We start from the raw sequence: 21,138 nt of genomic DNA, 5'->3' as shown, positions 1-21,138 counted from the left end.
GGAGGAGAAAGGTAGGCAGGTACATAAAAGCATGTAGGGTAGAAGGGAAAGCATATCTTGATTAAAAATTTGTCATGATTTGAATGATCCAAATATAGGCAATTAAGAGTTAATTTGAACCCAGTACCTTTCCTAGAGGAAAAAGTTGCTTTATGTGTTTTTGATGAAAGATCATTAGAATAAAAAAAAAAGGAGTATTTAGAGGGTACTTCTACCTGAAGCTAAAAGTGAAAATGAAACGGAACATTGACAAAATGCTTTCATGTAAATACGTACGTGGTAATATTTTGATACTGTAAGTGAATTAGAATACTGGTTAAGTATGCAAACAGATTTTTTCCTTCTATATTTCTGGAGACTTTCAATGAAAGGGAAAATTGAAGTCAAAGAATTAGCTGATATAAATTCAGGTAGACAGACAAATGGGAATGTGGGCCCCCAGGAGGGTGGACTCTGGGAGATAGGATGATGTGCATAAACAAGGCTGTGCCAGGATGCAGAGGAGAAACTGGGAGTCAGGAGTCTGCAGTTTTTGTCCTGGTCTGCCCTATTGTGTACTTTTGAGCAAGTCACTGAATTTGGGTCCCCTTCTGCTTTTGTAAAAGAGGTATGTTACCTGTTTACCCTGCCTTGGGACATTGTGATAAGGAGAAAATGAGATGATAAAAAGGAATTTTGCAAAATCAAAAGCACTAGACAAATAATTTTACGGAGATATAAAAATTAGGTTGGATTGGTCAGCATTGAAAAGGAATGTTGATGAGAACATTCTTTAAGATCATTCAGCTCCCTTTACTCTGGATCTGAAATCATTAGATATCTTTGTGATTGAAAGTATCTGGTTTCTCAGGTAGATCTACTCATATCTTGAGCTGACAAAAGTTTGTCAGTTGAAGGTCATGGCAAATGTATACATTCTGGTTTACAAATTAGTCTTAAAATTATTTAATTGGTGTGAATGGATTTATTAGGATTTGACCAACTCTGGGTAACCTGGTAAAATCCTATTTCAGACCTAATCTGGGAGCCTGCAAGTGACAGCAGCCTGCGAGGTCCGTAGAAAGCTTGGCCTGGACGAGAACACATGAAAGAAAGGTTTGTTTTTGCTGAAAGTAACTTATAAAAGTGTTTCAAAATGAAAGTATCATTGTAATGCACGAAGGGTTGTTTTCTTTTTGCTTTTTCAGAACCCCAAGAGGCTTTGTTTTCTGTGAAAAAGTATTTCTATACAGTTGCTCCAATGACAGAGTTACCTGCACCCTTGTCCTACTTCCAGAATGCACAGATGTCCGAGGACAACCACCTGAGCAACACTGTACGTAGCCAGGTACTGTGTCAGCCTCTGCCACTGCCCTTTAAGACTCTGAATTCAGTGATCACCTTCCCTCACCTCCAGAGAGGCTCAGGGGCTGAGGGGCTTTCTCTGCTTTCCCAAATTTACATAGTTGCCCGACTTCAAGTGAGGGCAAAGCATGGTACCATTTGGTGCTGGGAGCAGAAGGCTGTGTGAGCATTGGGTGTTGGTACAGTTCCTCCCGGGCTCAGACATCACTTCCTCCAATGACACTTCTCCAGCTTCCCCAGCTGTTATTTTGCATGTCTTGCTCTTACTCTTCTATGGGCTGAGTACATGCTATTGACTTTTTAGTTTTTCAGTGCCTTTCCTGGTTCTTAACAGTGCTCAATAAATGCTCATTGACAGAATGCACAATGATGGATGCAAGGCTAAGTGTAGAAGTCCTAGGAGAGATGGAAGGAGAGAATCAGAAAGGGGATGTAATTCGTGACAAGGGTTGGAGACTCTTGACTGACTACACGCAGACCAAAGCTGCCTGCCGCTGTGTTAGCTAATCATTATAGATTGAAGGCAGAGTCCACAGATGGCCTGTGTGATGGCTGGGGAGTCAGTAGGATTTTTAGGGGTTGAGCCAGGATGGCAGAAAACACAAGGTCAGTGGGGGAGGGTATAGCTCAAGTGGTAAAGCACATGCTTAGCATGCACAAGGTCCTGGGTTCAATTCCCACTACCTTCTCTAAAACCGTAAATAAACAAACCTAATTACCACCCCTGCATAAAAAATAAGCAAAAATAAATTAAAAGAAAAAAAAAACACAAGGTCAGTTGTAAGCTATACAAGCTGAGGGGAGGGAGTGGAGGAGGCAGACTTTTCTGTTGGAACCAAAGGGCAGAACCAATGGAAGAAGGAGACAGGTTCTAGGTCAACAAAAAGAATTTTCTCACAATAACTGTACATCTGAAAGAGCATGGACTGCCTTGTGGGCTGGCGTGTGCTTGTCACTAAAAGCACTTACAGAGGCTAGAAGAGGACCAGCCAAATCTGCAGAGGGCTAGTTCATGGAATGAGCAGTGAACAGGAACACTAAGTGGTCTGGAAGTTCCTGTCCCACTCCAAATATATAGGATTCCAACTAAGGGTCAAAATGTGGGGAGGAAGGCTTGACAGAGTAGACTTTGATGGATGCGTAGGATAGGAATAGAGCAAACTGGGAGGTCATTACTGATAGAAGAAATAACACTTGTGGAGGAAAATTTTTCCTACAATATAAACTGACAGGGAGGCTGAATCTGGAGATACATCTTCAGAGGCAGATCACACTGTATTGCTAGAACATTTTTAAACAAGTGAAATAAATTTTAAATGAATATCAAAGGAAACCCTGAAAGGGAGCACCTGAAGGATGGGGCGGCAGGGGTGCCTGGTTCATAAGAGGTGGTACAAAGACTGATCTTTCTGGCAGCGCATCTGCTCCTCTGCTGTGTGTTGACAGCTTGACTTTTTGCTGTTCCCTAGGAGTGGCCTTTTGAAAAGTTAGGCTGGGCTGAATTATAAAGTTCTTTGGATGCAGGCTTCGAAAGTTTGAAGGCTACAGACTGTACTCATTTTCAGACTGTTACTTCAGAGGAAGGAGAGGGAAAGTGGAAACAGCAGACTTAGTCGGGTCTCTTGGTACCCCTTTCTTAACCAGAGCAGCTCCTATTTTATCTGCTTTGCATCTTGATCTTCTGTGGATCTCTTTGAACAAATGATTCCACAGCTAACAAATTTGGAAAAAAAAAAACACTGTTATATGTCACTCATCTGTCCCAACCCTCCAAAGACATCTTATCTCAGAATAAAATCTGGTCTATGAGGTTTTAACCTTCCCTTCCTTCCTCCCCACCCCCTCTGTTATCTCTTACCACCCTCTCCCTCCCTCACTGCTTCCTCAGTCCTGCTTCTGGACCTGGGTTATCGTCCCAGTCTTCTCCAATGGCTCCCTTCACTTCCTTCAGGTTACTGTATCAGTGAAACCTTGCCTTCCTCGGCTCCTGCTCCCTTCCGTGCCACCGGGCACTCCCTATGCCCTTCCTCTGCTTTACCCGTGCGTAGCACTTACCAATATTTCTAGCATACTGTCTGCTTACACGTGATTTGTTTACCTGCCTCCCTCCAAGAACAGTGCTTAGTACACAGTGAGCTCTCCACTGTTAGTGTAGTGTTGTTCTTATCCCTCACACTCAGATTTTGTGGGGCTTTCATAGTATTTCTTTCCTGCCTTTTTTTTTTTTTTACACCTTTCTGATTGATAAATTGAAAAAAAAGGGTGCTCTAGAGGAGGTATAGTTGACACAGGATTATTACTGACAGTTCCATGTGTTCCTGGTTTAATTTTAGCAAGTCTTAGACCTCACGTTCTCAGTGGTACCTTCCAGATCTAATAGGGCACCACTGTCTAGAAATTCAGGCCTAATTAATTTGGTTAATTTTCACTCTGCTATTGATAATATGATGTCAAATAAATTCATCTTTTGTTTATCTCCTTAAAAATACTTTCTACAGCTTACAGAGATCTTATGTATATATCCTCATATTTTCCAGTTACTACAGGATAGGTATTATTCCCTATTCCAGTTAAAATGGTTGTCCAAGACAACATAGAAAATTAAATGACAGACCTGAAACTTAAAACTATGGTTTCTAATTTCATACTCACTCCAGTGTTCTTTCTGTTCTTCCACTGTCTTACCCCAGAAAAATGTTGTAATACTGAAAGGAGATATTGTATGAAAAAAATACTGGAGAAGAAAAAAATACAAAGTCTGTGTATTCATTTTGCACCAATGTGCTTTAAAAAAAAATCCCAAAGAAAGAAGAAAAGAATCTCATCATTAAGTTTTTTAGCTATAAAGAAGCCATTGTGCAAGTGTATGCTCTGGCTGGTTATGAAAAAATGGGGGTAGGTTCAAATTTAAATTGGACATAGAAGACGTGTTTTTGCAGATTAACTGAAAGCAGCTCTTTTATTTCTGCTGTTGAATAATGGGGTTGTTAAATACAAGTGCAAGAAGACAAGCCTCTGCAGGCATAAAAAATCCTTACCAGGCTTATTTCTTTATTTACTCAGGGCTAGTTTAGAGGAATCAAAAGGCAATTGAGAAATATGAAAGTTTGAATCTTTCCATATAACTCAGGAGAGGAAATGATCATACTGAGTGTTTTCAGTGTGTTGGACTCTGCTAGATACTGTCACAAACATTGTGTAGTTTTAGGGCCTTGCATTTTGAGGACATTTACCGTAAATGAGCAGATTTTCCTTCTGTCTTCCCCTATTTTGAATAGCTACTCTATTAAAGTGCTTACCTATGTGAATATATCCTCTAGAATATACAAGCATGCTATTTTACATTAGATATTACAAAAAGAAAGGAAAATTCATTTAAAAATATTTTTGAAACTGCAAGAGATGTTAATAACTTCCCTACAGGCTATTCAAAGATTGTTGTAAAGAAGTGGGGACTCTGTTCCTTTCCTCTGCTCAGCATCTCCCTCCATGCTCAGGAGCACCCCTCATCTTGAGCTCATACCATGAGGCAATCCTTTGAGTCTGGGAAAGAAGTAAGAGGGTAACCAGATATTAAAAGTTATCCAAGAATGCTGATTAAATTGGCATTTAGGGATTGTGGCTGAGTGACATGTAATCACGTTCTTCAGAGGGAAGAACTAAGTTTGATCCGCTTGTAATTTGAAGTAGCTGTGTGTAAGTTTAGTTTAATTTAGCTAATTTTGTGACTATCTCATTCTTCCCATCTGTAAAATTAGGTGATTTGCTAAATAAATTCTCTTCTAGAAGTTTTGGTGTAACCAGAAGTTTTTTCTTTTTACTGAAGTTTACAATATTGTATCAATTTCTGGTGTATAGCATAAAGTTTTAGTCATACATATACATGCATATATTCCTTTTCATATTCTTTTTCATTGTAAGTTATTACAAGATATTGAATATAGCTCTCTGTGCTATATAGTCGAAACTTGTTGTTTACCTATTTTGTATATATAGTAGTTAGTATCTTCAAATCTTAGACTCCTAATTTATCCCTTCCTACCCACTTACCCCTGATAACCATGTTTATTTTCTATGTCTGTGAATCTGTTTCTGTTTTGTAAATAAGTTCATTTGTGTCACTTTTTTAGATTCCACATAGTGGTACTGTATAATATTTGTCTTTCTCTGACTTAATTCACTTAGTATGACACTCTCCAGGTCCAACCATGTTGCTGCAAATGACATTATTTTATTCTTTTTCATGGCTGAGTAGTATTCCTGTGTGTGTGTGTGTGTGTGTGTGTGTGTGTGTGTGTGTGTGTACACGTACACACCACATCTTCTGTATCTAATCATCTGTCAATGGACTTTTAAAAGTTGCGTCCATATCTTGGCTGTTGTAAATAGTGATTCTGTGAACATTGGGGTGTATATGTGTGTGTGTGGGGGGTCACTTCTTTAAAGTGTGATAAATCCTGTAAAATTAAATGGAATGCTAACATATAACTATTGAAAGTGGTAATTAAGTACTTGGGGCCCTGAGGAAAAAAGTAAATGAAGGGTGCTCTAAATTTAAAATGAATTGGGTCCACAGGCCCAGTCAGCCTTTGGATGATAGTGTTGTTGTACTGTTTATAGTATTGAATTTGTTTCCCCATTTATGTCACAGGAAAGTAGGAGAAAAAGAACTTAAAATCTTGGGGACTTCCAGAGAAACATGTTTGTTTTCTTATGAAAGTAAAGTTAGAAATCTTTGGCACAGATCTTAATAGTTTGTTTTTAAAAAAACACACAACAAAAAAACAAACTCTAGGTTCAGGCCTAACACAACAGCACCATAAATGTTGACTATTATCTCTAACCAGTTGTAGCAACCTGTCAGGGAAATTCCAGCCTTCCTTGATGATAGAGCAGTGGTTAAAGCTCTAACTCCAGCTAATCACAAAGCTTGGGCAGGTGCTGGATGGAATTCTCCATGCTGTTGGAAACATATTACGAATGATTAATAAACATTTTCAAGTTTTCCACATAACTTGCCAGTTTTTCAGTTAAGCTGCTCTTTAGTTTTTCCTACAGTGCAGACTCAGGAGCCTCACATTTCTAATTGTGGACATCCAAACAATATCTATAAAGTGTTATAGCATTGATACTTTTTCTTATAAATAAATATGCATCTTAAGTAAATAAATAATATGCAGACTATAAATCTATCAACATAATGGAATACAATGTAAATTTTTAGGCATGTTGACTTATTACATGGGAGTGTATGCATGAAATACTATTTGATGAAAAAAATAGGGTGCAATATTTGTGAATGTTCACTATAACTATGTACCTGTGTGTATGTTGAAAAACACTAGAATTTAAGATGTTGTAAGAATAAGTTGTTTTCCTTGTAAAGTCATCTAAGTTCATATTCAGCAATACAAAATTATAAACTTAAGTATGGCAAAAACTGCCGTGAACAAAGTCAAAAAACAAACTGGGCAAAGGCTTATAATGCCTAATGACAGATATATCTTAATATATAAAAAAATCTTATAAAGTGAAAGGGGACATGAACAAGTCAGAAATGATATTACCAAAAAATACAAACAATATATGTATATGAAGGAAGAAGAAGAAATATAAATGGTAGTAAATATATGAAGAGACTAGTTGGGGGAGGGTATAGGTCAAGTGGTAGAGTGCAAAGGTCCTGGGTTCAATCCTCAGTACCTCCTGCAAAGGAAAAAAAAAAAAAAACTTAATTACCTCCCCCACCAAAAAAAAAAAAAAAAAATTTGTTCCTCCCTCCCCTCCTCAAAAGTCAGTCTGTGATTAATCATGATCATAATAGACTAAAAAGAAAACACTAGTTAATCAAACTTACTAATAATCAGAGACATGGAAATGAAGACCTTTCATTTTTCACCTATCAGTGAGCAAAGATTGATCCCCGTTGCTACTAAAGGTATGGGGAAATAGGCATTCTCATTTGTTGTTCACAGGACTTAAATTTGTGTTTATTTGGAAGCAAGTTGTCAGTTGAGTCTACTAAATACACATGCCTTTTAGAGATAATGTGGCAATTAAATCTAAAAGTCCACATACCTTTTGACCTGGCATTTCCAGTTCTAGATTATCCTGTAAAAACATTTACATAAGAGTGCCAGGAAATATAGACAAGAATATTTACTGAAACATTATTTGTAACAGAATTTTGAGATAACCTTCCAAAAATATTTATAAACTTTCATTTTTACTATTTCTTTTCATTACAGAAATAAAACTAAAAAACAGGGGCGAGCAGGCAGAAAACAAGGTTCTGAAAAAAGGGCAGGTTCTACACTATATTAAAAATCCCTCCATGATTTTTGCTGTTCGAGAGCTACTCTCCCTGCTTGAGGGTCCACATGCCTTCAGTGGCTGGACCTATAGTTTCATCAGGTTCTGAAGTAAGGAGAAGGGAGAGAGAATTAAAATGAAGCCTCTGACTTAATGGTGTAGGAGCCCTGAGGAATCTGGCTTCTTAGGAACTCACTTCCCACATGCTCACCACTTCCCTTAAGACCCCACCCTCCCTGAAAGTTACAACATTTATATAGTGAGTAATCCTTCCTCTGCCGCTGAAATGAAATCGTTTGTAGTGGCTACAACACTGGTTTCTCTGAAACTTAAAATAGCCTTTAAGGACAAAACTGCAGGCAGTAAAAAGATCAGTGGTAGCCACGGTATAAGGGAAAGAGAGGGGGCAAACAGGCAGAGAGCACAGAGGATATTTAGGACAGTGAAACTATTTTGTATGGTACTATGGTGGATGCATTTATTACACACTTTTCAAAACCCATAAAATGTACACTACCAAGAGTGAACCCTAAAGTAAACTATGGACTTTGGGTGATAATGACATGTCAGTGTAGATTCATTGATTGTAAAAATGTCCCACTCTGGTGTAGGATGTTGATGGAGGGAAGGCTCAGTTTTGCTGTGAACCTAAAACTGCTCTGAAAAATAAAGTTTTGTTTTGTTTTTTTTTAATTAAGAAACAGAGGGGAGGGTATAGCTCAGTGGTAGAGTATGTGTTTAGCATGCACAAGGTCCTGGGTTCAACCCCCAGTACCTCCATTAAATAAATAAACCTAGTTTCCTTCCCCCTCCAAACTCTCCCCCCAAAAAGGGAAAAAAATTAAGAGAAATGAGCTACCAAGACACACATACAAGGCCTTTATGTTCTCATCTTTTAGAAATATATACTAAAATATTTATGAAGGAAATATGTTTGAGTTTGCCTCAAAATAATAGTGGGGGGCAAAGTGGTTAGGAAAATAGATGGAATACTAGCCATTAGACAATAAGTGCACATTGGGCTTTATTATATACTCTGACAATATTTGTTTTAACTTTTTCCATAATAAAAAAGTTTGTTTTAATTAGCATTAAAGATAATGCTAAGTCATCATTCTAATATTTAGCCAAGATTTTTCATTTTGGAAATCCCTCAGTAGTTCTAGGGTCACCTTCTTAATGTGACAATTTTCAAAGGACCTACATACCTCTTTGAGAAAAATACTTTTTAAAAAACAGCTTTTTTGGGATGTAATTGGCATTAGTGAGCTGCGCATATTTAAAGTATAGAATTTAATAAGTTTTGACATCTGTATATACCCTTGAAAACACTACCACAGCCAAGATAATGATCATAACTATCACCCCTAAAAATTTCCTAGTTCTAGAATATGAAAACAAATATATGTATGTTCATGTATGACTGAAGCATTATGCTGTACACCAGAAATTGACACAACATTGTAAACTGTCTTTACTTTGATAAATATATATATAAAAAAATTGCAGAAGGTTCCTGGTTCTACTTAATCTCTCCCTCCTGCCCCTCCCCAACTATTCCCTATTATAGCAGGAAACCACTGATCAAATTTTTGTCTCTGTATTCTAATTTTCATTTCCTAAAATTTTATATAAATGAAATTATACAGTGTATATTCTTGTCTGGCTTCTTTCATTCAGCCTAATTTCAAGATTCATCAGTGTTACGGCATACATCAGTAGTTTATTCCTTTTTATTACTGTGCTGTATTCCATTATATGGATATACCACAGTTTTTAAATCCATTCGCTTATTGATGGATATTTGCATTTTTTCTGCTTTTGGGTTATCACAAATAGGCTGTTATGGACATTCATATACAGATCTTTGAATGGTCATATGCTTTCATTCATTTTGAGTAAATACCGAAGAGTAGAATATGATCCAATGTGGTAGGTGTGTATTTAACTTTTCAAGATACTGTCAAACAATTTTCTGAATTGGTTGTGTAATTTTGCACAAGAAGTGTATGTTTCTCCATATCCTCATCAGCACTTGGTACAGTATTTTCAGTTTTTTAACCCTTACTAGTATCATTGTGGTTTTAATTTACATTTCTTTGAATAATGTTGTTAAGTATCTTTTCATGTGCTTGTCCTCCTAATATCTTTTGTGAAGTATCTATTCAAATTTCTTGCTCAGTTTTTAAATTGGATTGTTTGTTTTCTTATTGAGTTTTGCAAGTTCTTTATATATTCTGGATACAAGTCTTCTATGATATATTTGATTTGCAAATATTTTCTCCCAGTGTAAGGCATGCCTTTTTATTTTATCAGTGTTTTTTGAAGAGCACAGAAATAGATCAATTTAAATATTGATGAAGTCCCTTTTATCTTTTTCCTTTTGTGAATCTTTTTTTTTTTTTTTTTGGTGTCATATCTAAATCTTTACTTAAGTTCTCAGAAGTTTTTCTACATTACTTTCTTCTGGAAACTTTATAGTTTTAGGTTTTACATTTAGGTCTGTATAGTGATTATAATTTTTTATATATGGTATGAGATATGGACCAAAGTTCATTTTTCTCCATTTGGGTAAACAGTTGTTTTAACACCATTTTGTTGAAAAAGACTATTCTTTCATCACTAAATTGCTTTGCACCTTTGGCAAAAGTCAGTTGTCCATATAAGTGTCAGGCTGTTTCTGGGCTCTCTATTTGGGCTTTTTGTCTTTTTGCCAATACTACATTTTTTTTTTTATTACTGTAACTGTATAGAAATCTTGAAATCGAGTAGCCTTAATTCCCCAGCTTTCAAAGTTGTTTTGGATGTCCTTAATTTCCATATTAATTTGATAAACATTTCTACAAAAAATCTGCTAGAATTTGATTCTGATTGCATTGAATCTATAGATCAGTTACGGGGAGTTGGTAGAACTGACATCTTAAGAATATTGAGTCTTTCAATTTATGAACACAACAGTATATCTCTACATTTATTTGGATCTTAAAATTTTTTTAATTGTGGTAAATGACATACCATAAAATTTTAAATCTACCATCTTAACCATTTTAAGTATATAGTTCAGTAATATTAACTATATTCACATTGTGGTGCAATAGATTTCTAGAACTTTTTTGACTTGGAAAACTGATACTCTATACCTATTGAACAAAAAATCCTCATTTCCTCCTCCCCGCAGCCCATAGCAACCACTGTTACATTTTGGGTTTTTTGAGTTGGACTACTTTAGATACGTCACATAAGTGGAATTATATGGTATTTATCTTTTTGTGACTTGCTTATTTTACAGTATAATGTCCTCAAGGCTCATCCATGTTTTAGCATGTGACAAGATTTCCTTCTTTTCTGAGGCTGAATAATGTTCCATTGTACAAATATATCACATTGCCTTTATCCATCTGTTGATAGATATTTGCATTTCTTCTATTTCTTATGAATAATGTTGTAATGATCATGGGTGTATATCTCTTTGAGATCATTGCTTTCTATTCTTTTGAATATATACCTGGAAATGGGGTTGCTGGATCACATGACAATTCTATTTTTAAATTTTTGAGAAACCTGCATACTTTCCTGCACCATTTTACATTCCCACCAGCAGGGCACAAGGGTACTGATTTCTCTGCATCCTTGCTAATACTTTTTATTTTGTTTTTTTGGTAGTAGCCATTCTGACGGGTGTAAGATGGTATCTATTTATAGTTTTGAATTTCTCTAGTGACTAGTGATATTGAGCATTTTTCTGTGCTTGTTAGCCATTTGTATGTATTCTTTAGAGAAATGTTTATTCTTTTGCCCATTTAAAAATCAGATTTTTTTGTTGTTGTCAAGTTGTAAGATTCTTTATGTATTCTGGATATTAACCCATTATCAGAAATATAACTTGTGAATATTTTCTTACATTTTGTGGTTGCCTTTTTACTATGTTGATTGTTTCTTTGATGCATGGAAGTTTTAAAGTTTGATATCTCATTTGTCTATTTTTGTTTTTTTTTTTTAATTGAAATATAGTTGATTCACAATATTTTGTTAGTTTCAGGTGTACAGCAAAGTGATTCAGTTATATATATATAGTTATATATATATATATAACTATATGTATATAGTTTTCAGTTAATTTTCCATTATAGATTATTATAAGATATTGAATATAGTTTCCTGTGTTATACAATAAATCCTTGTTTATCTATTTTGTATATAGTAGTCTGTATCTGTTAATCCCATATGCCTAATTTATCCCTTCCCTCCTCCTTTTCCTCTTTGGTAACTGTAAGTTTGTTTTGTCTATTTTTGCTTTTGATCTTTAATTTCTCTTAGCAATATTTTGTAGTTTTCAGTGTACTCATGTATTTGCAGTTCCACAAGACGATGCTCAGGGTCAGTGAGTAGCTAGAAGGACTCACAGATCTCAGAAAAGCTGTTTTACTCACTGTTACAGTTTATTACAGTGAGAGGTTACAGATTAAAGTTAGCAACAGTAAAAAGCGCATTTATCAAGGTCACAGATCCAGGAGACATCAGGCCCAAGTTTCCAGTTGTCCTCTTCCAGGGGGAGTGGTGTGAACAGTGCTTAATTCTCCCAGGAACAGTGTGTGACCACATGCATGCAGTATTGCCTCCCAGGGAAGCATACTTGAGCCATGGTGTCCTGGAATTTTCCTGGGGCTGGTCATGTAGACATGGCTGACCGTAGTCCTCTAGCCCCCCCCAAGGTCAAGGAGATACCACGTGGCCCAAGATACCCACTGTGGATCATACTGTTAGCAGTGTAGCCCAAGGCCTCATATAAACAGAAGCACTCTTAACAGGCAGGATATTCCAAGGGCTTAGAGGTTATTTTCCAGGAACCAGGTCATATCTGTCTTTGGCATGTACAGGGTTTGGACACCCTGACCTGCTGAGTTAGTCCATTAGAGTACAAAAGCCCTTTCGCATCCTTTTATTCTTCAGGTCTCAGCTCAAACGTCACTTCCTCAGAAAGATATTCTCTGGTTACACTATCTGTAACCATGTGTTTATCACACCACTGTATTATATAGTACTGTCCCAGCCTGTAATTATCATGTTTATTCTGTCTTCCCCTGCTTGAAATCAGTTCATGAGAGAGGTCTTGTTGACTACTATATCCCTGTACATAGCTGACATTCACTGTTTTTTAGTTAATAGGTATAACTCAAACAAAATACCATAAGCCAAATAGAAAAATGGCCAAGGATAGTTAGTTCCACTTAGTTCATGGAAAAAAATGCTCATCTTTCCTAATAATAGGAGAAATAGAAGTTAAAATTACACAAACCCCATATTTTACTATCTATCAGACTGATAAAAATCCAGGCATTTCACATGTTTCATACTACGCTGACAAGGGCTTGTTGAAATAGTCACTCTCCTGCATTGCTAAGTCTTTAAACTGGTACAGCTCATAAGGAGGGCTATTTGGCAGTATAAATCAGCATTTCAAGTGCATATATACTTTGACCCAGCAGTTTTACTTCAGGGAATTTATCCTACAAATACACCCCCATACATATGAAATAACTTACAGGGGCATCCTTTACAAAAGTGTTTGAAACAGCAAAAAATTAAATGTTCATCATTGGGGGATTGACCTAATACATAATAATACATTCATGTACTGGCTATGTAGCTGGTTAAAAAAATTTTTTTTTAATTTTTTTAGAGAATAAGTATATTCTTTAGTGATGTGTAAAAAAAAAATCTCTAAGATACATAGTTTAAAAAAGAAAGCAAAATATAGGACAGTGCATTTATTGTGCTACTATTTGTGTGGACAAGGAGGATGAGAATATATATTTGTATTTGCTTGTATATACATAAGGAATCTGAAAACATTTGCCATAGTGGGAGTTTTTTTTTTTTTTTTTACTATATACATTTTTATACTCCTTGACTTTTGAACCATGTGCATGTTTTACCTGTTTAAATAAATAAACTGTATTGTTTTAAGGCATTAATAATATAACTAGTCTTAAAAATAGTTCCAAAGGACTACTGTAAAGAGGAAGGGTGTGTGGGTGTGTGTATTAAACAAAGCTCTAGTATTCCATATCAGCTTAGGGGGCAGGGCAGGGTGGGGTTGGCTAATGTTCATTATAAACCAGAATATCCAGTTGAGTACCATGAATGAGCATATAATGATTGCCTCTTTCATACTAGATTCACCCAGACTGCTCATGTAGTCTGGTAGGACAGCTGTGGTGCCATAAAAAGAACACAGGTTTTGAAGCAAGAGACTTGAGTTTGATTCCTGCCTCTGCTATTTTCTGGCTGTGAGATTTTTGGATCATTTGCTTTAATGTTCATCTACCAAAACCTTCCACCATATGAAAAGAACAAATGAGGTGATGTGAGAGTGCTTTATAAATTATATAAACACTTTATATAAATTATATAAATGCTTTGTAAATACTATAACAAGAGAGCTGTTATTACTTGTATTTTAATTTATATTGAGCATTAATCAGCTCATCAAGTTGGTCATAATTATATTGCTGAATATTGGCATAGTAGTAGTCACCTCCTGAGAAAACAGAAGTGTGAATTACTTCAGCTCTCCTGCCCCTCAGCTGTCGGTCATACTGTGCCCCTGTTCTCCAGATCAAACCTTCCTCCTAACAATTTCCTTCCTACTGAACTTCAGTGACTTATGTTCAGCAAAAGTTATCTTTCTTGGTGATTAGGGTATATATTTCTATCTTTTGCAATAGTCTCCTTTCTGTTCCTCATAGGGTTTGAATCTTCATGATGTTTGTTCCATAAGGTCAGTTACTTCCTGGTCTCCAGGCTGAGGCGGAGGGCACCAGTACCTTTGTAAGGCCAACTCTTCTCCCTTATTTTGTTCCCCTCCATTTACCCCCTACCCTGTTTCATTAGTTATCATCTGTCTTATATCATCAATCTCTTCCTGTACTCCTGACTCTGTACTTTGATTTGACAAGTATGCTCAAGTCTCTTAACATCCCTAAAATAACTTTCAAATTTGAATTCCTTCTGTTGTCACATTTTTTTTCTTCAAAGAATGACTGCCTTTAATTTCTCAGTTTCCATTCATCTCCTAGTCCATTATGATTTATGATATGACTTCCCTCTGAACTGTTTTACTTTTATAAAGATGTTGGTGAACATCCCACTGCAAACTCAGTGGCTTTGTGGCTCTCACCCTGCCTGCTGATGACACTTCTTTGAAATGTGCTCTTCCTTTAGCTTCTGTGATATATTGATTCCTGGGTTTTCTTCCCTCTTCCCTGTTCTCTTTCTTGCTGGTTTTTCTCCTGTTGCCTGCTGCTTACGCTTAGGGATTATTCACACTTCTCTCCTTGATCGCCATCTCACTCTGTATTTTCCTTCTACAGCTGTTATGTTACATTAATGCCCAACGTGTCCATCTATACTCTCTCCCTGAGATTTCATCCATTTCCATAGTTATAGAAACTAATGACTTCCCCCAACTCTCTTCTTAGCTTGAAATTCTTATTAATTGCCTTTGGATTTGACTGTCTGGTTGCAGTACTTCAAATTTACCACCTCCCTAACTAAAATCTCCCTCCTCTCCTCCAGGCTGCTCATCTTGTGTTCCCTATGTCTGTCAGTGCCATCACCACCTTTCTAGTCCCTTATGCCAAAAAACTCCAGATCACCCATGACTCCTTCCTGACCATTCACATGTAATTTGCCACAAAGCCCTATAATTCCGCTTTTGAAATATTTTTCTCATGTCTCCTATTTTCCATCTGCCATCAGTCAAGTTTCTTAAAAATGAAACATAACCTGATGTGTCACTTCCTCAACCTTAACAATTTTTATGACTTTCTGTTGCCTTCAGGACAAAGTCTGAAGTCCCTGACATGGCAAACAAGGTTCTTCACAACCTGTTCCTAACCTTTTTTACTGCCACCAGCCCTGACCACCCAGTTCTCCAGCCAGCTCAGGAGTACCCATTGGTTTTCTGCATCAGCCTGGCTCTTCACTTTCACACCTCGATGCTGCTGTTCTTGTTGTCTCTGTCTGGAGCTCATTCGCCTCCACCCCTGAAAGTTCTGCTCAAGAATCGTATCTCTTATGTTGCCTTTCTTGGCCACATGAAATTAATCAATCAGTCCTGTAGCACTTTATTCATACCTCTAATAGAATAGTCCTTAAAACTATCTTGTAAGCTCCTTGAGGACGGCATCTAGATCTTACTGATTTTAGTATTGCCACAGCAGAGTACCTGGAACATAGAATTCTGATAACTATTTGAGGAATGAATATATTGAAAGTAAAGTGAATGAGAAAGCCCACACTGAGTCTGCAGGGCTCCCATGTTGGCTGGTGAATGACACATTGAGAGGTGGTTAAAAACTCAATTTATGCAGTCACACACACCTGGGTTCACACCCTCTCTGTATTACTTACCAGCTCTGGCTGTTTCCTTGCCTGTCCAGTTGTGGTGATGGGGTGGCTGTGAGCATTGAAGGTAAAGCACATACAATAATCCCTGGTATCTTGTAATAATTTTAAGCTGTTATTAAGTGTGTAGTGTATTTTTAATGAATAATAGTAACTTATTACTATTAGTTAGGCTTGAACTCTGTAGTCACAGTGAGGTACAAGAGTGGCGTGTTTTCACGTGATCTTCCTGAAAGAACCGTTTCTTAACCAAGCTGATTACATCTTAGCAGCAGCAGTGACTGTCCGTCTTCACCTCCTGTTTTATTTACATCTCTGTGAGGAGACCTAGTGCTTGTTATTTTTCTCCTGTTATCTATTATTTTTATTATTGTTGTTAGTGCTCTTGGGTTTCATTCTACCCTTTTCGAAAATTTGGAATTTTAGATACGAACAGTAATACCAAAAAGGAGGTTGAACCTGAAGAATATGAAAGGATAAACCCAGGATAAGGATGAAGGTAACAAAGTGGTGTTTGGAGTAAGAGAAAAGTAGAACCTAAACGTGTTTCTAATTTCATTCCATCATTCATCATGTGTTTATTGTTCCCTTCCTCTATACAGGGCGAGGTGAGAATGGAGAGGGGTGAGGGTGGGAGGGCATCAGAATTGTTAAGGCCTAGTTTCTCTCTCATAAGATTTTTTTAGTTGAATATTTTTGGGGATAATTGTAGATTTACATGCAATAGTAAGAAATAATACAGAGAGATCCCTTGCACATCACTACAAGGATTTTTAAGTTTTACTAATAATGAAGGTGAGATAGTTCCTTGTAAAGGTGATATGAAACCGCAGGTAGAAAGCACCTGATGATTTTGAAAAAGGCGAGAGTACTCTGCTTGCAGCTGCAGCCAGTAACGAAGGCTTCATTGCAGGTGTCTTTTTTAAGTCACACCTCAGAGAATGAGTACAACTGTATTGGGTTGAGAATGGAAGGAGAGAATGAGGTGAGCCAAGAGCCAAGTGAAAGGGCTCCTTCAGTGGACAGTGGTAAATAATCTAAACTTTTAAACTGAAGAAACTAAACACTTCTCGTAAATGGATTCCTTCTTGCCAAGTTTCTAGAACTCACGTGATGACGTGCCTGTTGTTAATCTCAAGTCTAATCATTACATTTTCTGTCTTTGATAGAGAATACCTTGATTCTGCTGAGAGTCTAACTTACTGGAAAAGTTTCTCCTGTGCTTTCAGAGTGACAGTAGAGAGCGGCACGAGCATGGCAGCGAGAGGCGGAGGCGCGGCAACTCCGAGTCGTTATCCAATGGCCGAGCCCAGGGGAACTCCCAGCAGGTGGTGGAACAAGACGAAGAGGAAGATGAGGAGCTGACCCTGAAATATGGCGCCAAACACGTGATCATGCTGTTTGTCCCTGTGACTCTCTGTATGGTGGTGGTTGTGGCTACTATCAAATCAGTCAGCTTTTATACCCGGAAGGACGGGCAGCTGTATGTATGAGTGTTTTACTTTATTATTTTGTGTGTATGTGTGTGTTATGTATGTATGTATGTATGAGTATTTTACTTTATTATTCTCAAGGCCAGTGTAGAAGTCCTTCATAGCATGTCAGGCCTCTGCACTGAAGGGACATGAACACTAGAGAGTCCATTCTCTCTGATGGCCAGAAGCAGTTGATACTTTAAGTAGAGAATGAAAGCTGCAGAATTATATTCCTATATGGTGTCCCTAAATAGAGCTGCATTTATGTGGAATTGAGCAGGTAAGGAGTTGAGTAGTGATCTTTACCACCTCAGGCCCATGGGCCCATTGTTCTTCTCTCTGGAATGTTCTTTTCTGTTTCTAACATTGGTGGATTCATTCCTATCATCCTTCTTATCTTGGCTTAAATGTTAGTCATGTTAAGTCCTGAAAGATAACTTCTCTGATCCTCCTAACAGCATTAGGTCCTTCCTAGTATTCTTTCTCATAGCAACCTATTCTTTTTTGACTTGTCACAATATGCAAGTATATATTTATTTTCATTATTTAATGCTTGGTTTCCTTCTATGCCATAAGGCCTATGAGGGTGTTTCCAGGGTAAGGTATATAATAAATGGTCAGAAAAAAAAAGTTGTTAAATGAAAGGATGAAGAAGTAATGCAAACTGGCACAAAGTGCTCACAAAGTTGTGTGGATTCTCTGATGCTTCTGGTGTCTGGTGGATTGTCTGATGCTTCTTATCTCTAAGAAAAATGCTTTGATTCAGGTGTCACCTAGTTGTGTTTCTAGGACTCTTGTGGAGCTCAAAATTTTTAATGAATTTTGTAATTTAAAATTGGCAGGTGTCTGAAAAACTGTGGGTTCTGAAAGCCAAGCTTTAAGCTTTTGAGAGAAAGTCTAAGGCTTGAGTGAAGGGCAGGGGTTGGAGACAATAAGGAAAAGAGATTGGGAAGCGTTATTTGTGTTTGGCTGCAGATTATAGAACAGGGTTAGCAGGCTGTAGCCCACAGGCCAAATCTGCCTGCCATCTCTTTTTGTAAAGAATGTTTTATTGGAGCACTGCCATGTCCATTCTTTTATATATTGTCTACAGCTGCTCTCATACTACGATGGCGAGTCGAGTGGTTGCAACAGAGATTATATATGACATACAAAGCTTAAAATATTTACTCTCTAGTCCTTTACAGAACGTTTGCTGAGCCCATCACAGAAAATCAAAACAAGTGGTTTAAATGATGCACGGATTTTCTCTCTTCCACAGAGTAGTGCAGAGGTAGTAGTAGTTCAGGCTGGCGTAGTGGTTTCTCATTCATCAAGGACTCAAGCTCCTTTGGTTTTTTTTTTTTTTAATCTTCTTTCCTCTTGGTTATTTTGGGGTCCATTGTTGACACCAGAGGCCCAGCCTTCATTCAGACAGCAGGGAAGAGTAGGGGAGAAGAGGACATAAGACGTTTCTCTCAGCAGAACTACTCCTTTCTTGGAAGTTCCATACAACACATCTGCTTATAATTCATTGGCCATCAGTTAGTCTCATGACCACACGTAACCTTAGTGAAGGCAGAAATAAAGTCTTTAACTGGGAACATTGGCACATGGAATTAAAGCTTTTATGTGAATGAGCAGTGAGGGGAAGATGGACATGTGACATTTTCTCAGGGCAACTCCAGTTGCAATCACCCTACAGATGAAAGATAATGATAAGCCATTTTACCTTCTGACAACCCCTTGTCACCTACGTAGTTTATGTGGCAGAATCCAGCTCTTTAACAAATCTAATAAGCTGTGGAGAAAGAACATTTGATGGAGTAATTATCTCAATATAAAGTATCCACTAGATGGAGCCAGTGTCTGGCTCACATAGGTCTCCATACTTTGGATATCTCCTTTTATTTTAGCGTATAGCTATTTTTCTTAGGTTAAAAATTCTTGGCTAGATTGATGAGATGAAAAAAGTGACTTATATGAGTTGAATCAGGGAAACAAAACTGGTGTTGGAGGAGGGTGTGGTTTGTGATCTCCATTAACACTTACCTGGGGCTTTTGTGTTGTTTTATTATAGAATCTATACTCCATTCACAGAAGACACCGAGACTGTGGGGCAGAGAGCCCTGCACTCGATCCTGAATGCTGCCATCATGATCAGCGTCATCGTCGTCATGACTATTCTCCTGGTGGTTCTGTATAAATACAGGTGCTATAAGGTGAGCAAGAGACACAGCTTTGCTTCCCACCATGTTCTTTTTATGGTCGGGTTTTCCTATCACCTTACTTGGTCTAATAAAGAAAAAGATCTTATAGTCTAGAACTAAGTTAATTTTTAGTTTTTCCCCCTTATTTGTGGAACATTTAAAAAATACAAAAAGGCATAAATGGAAGACAAATGTTTTCATATAATACCACAATCTAAGTGTTTATAATGTTTTGACTTGCAGTATACTTAGGACATTCCAGGATATATCCTAAGACCTTTGTGAATTCCCTCATTGACAGATAGCACTATTGGATATAAATGTCCCCATAAAATGCATAATTTAAAAAAAATTCAGATTTTCAACTTAAGTATAGAGCAGTAAAGCCACCTTCAGACGCTGTGGTTAAACTCATTAGCAACTGGCTGTATTGCTGCTTCTGAATTGGTAGCCAGCCATTCCCTCACCATCTCTCCTGCAGGAGAACTAATTCTTTGCTTGAGGAATAAAAGCAGAGGAGGTTATGCAAGAAAGTCACAGGCCCTGCCCTCCCAGCCCCTGCGCCCTTAGCTCACTCTCTAGCTGAATGACTCACTTCGGGATTTCGGCCATCTGGCACATGTTTCAGATTTATGACAGAAAAAATGATAAATTGTTACAAGTCATAAACCTTTAGGCTCATTCTCAAATAAAAGAAGTAAATATTAACCTTTCAAACACTTAAGTTCTCTTCTCTTTTATTGATTTCTGTATATTCTTTAGCAGGGTTAAAATAAAATGTGTAGTCAGTATGTGTCCTTCTTTTAACTTTTACTTTGATGTAAGCATTTTTCCATATTATAAATTCTTAGAAAATATCTAATGGCTACATAATATTTGACTCAATGAGTCTATTGTAATTTACTTCGCCTAACTTCCCCGATGTTGGACATTTAAGTTGTTTCCAGTTTCTCACTATTCTAAAAAACAATGAATGTCTTTAAGCATAGAGCTTTTTGTTTTTCAGATTATTTCCTTAGGGTAAAATCCTAGGCACACAATTTCTGGAGCAAATTTTCTACGTATTTTTGACGGTCTTGGTATGCAAAATTTCCTTTTCAAAATGATAGTATCAGTTTGTACTTAACACTAGTAGTGAATGAGGCTGTCTTACCCCGTCTTCACGAGCACTGAGTTTAAAAAAAAAAAAAATCTGTGCTAACCTTTATAGGCAAAACAAAATGTCTTAATTTTAATTTGTGTTTGATTACTAGTAAGATCAGATACCTTTTCAGTGTTAACAAACTCTGAAATTGTACGGAATTTAACCTTGTTTGTTGAGTGGGTGGAAGTATTAACCTAAGTGATGCCCAGCTGCAGTTTGACCTCAGCATATGGAGACTGAAGAGGAAAGATGTATATGATGGTGA

At 37.2% G+C, this 21,138-nt stretch overlaps 1 protein-coding gene across 2 annotated transcripts in view; it reads left to right on the top strand.

Moving 5' to 3' along the window:
* Positions 1-21,138, top strand: part of PSEN1 (presenilin 1) — a 59,939-nt gene that overhangs the window by 7,241 nt on the left and 31,560 nt on the right. The window contains exons 2-5 of one of the 2 annotated variants that reach the window (XM_010962534.3): positions 1,014-1,095; positions 1,188-1,315; positions 17,295-17,548; positions 19,600-19,741. In XM_010962534.3, the coding sequence (XP_010960836.1) occupies positions 1,241-1,315; positions 17,295-17,548; positions 19,600-19,741 (471 nt within the window). In that variant the 5' untranslated portion in view covers positions 1,014-1,095; positions 1,188-1,240. Of the gene's footprint in view, positions 1-1,013; positions 1,096-1,187; positions 1,328-17,294; positions 17,549-19,599; positions 19,742-21,138 lie in introns of both variants that reach the window. The other variant, XM_010962517.3, reaches the window with a different exon arrangement.

This window comes from Camelus bactrianus, chromosome 6 (genome assembly GCF_048773025.1).
Source record: "Camelus bactrianus isolate YW-2024 breed Bactrian camel chromosome 6, ASM4877302v1, whole genome shotgun sequence".
NCBI classification, from domain to species: domain Eukaryota; kingdom Metazoa; phylum Chordata; class Mammalia; order Artiodactyla; family Camelidae; genus Camelus; species Camelus bactrianus.
This window is presented reverse-complemented; position numbering and strand designations above follow the sequence as displayed.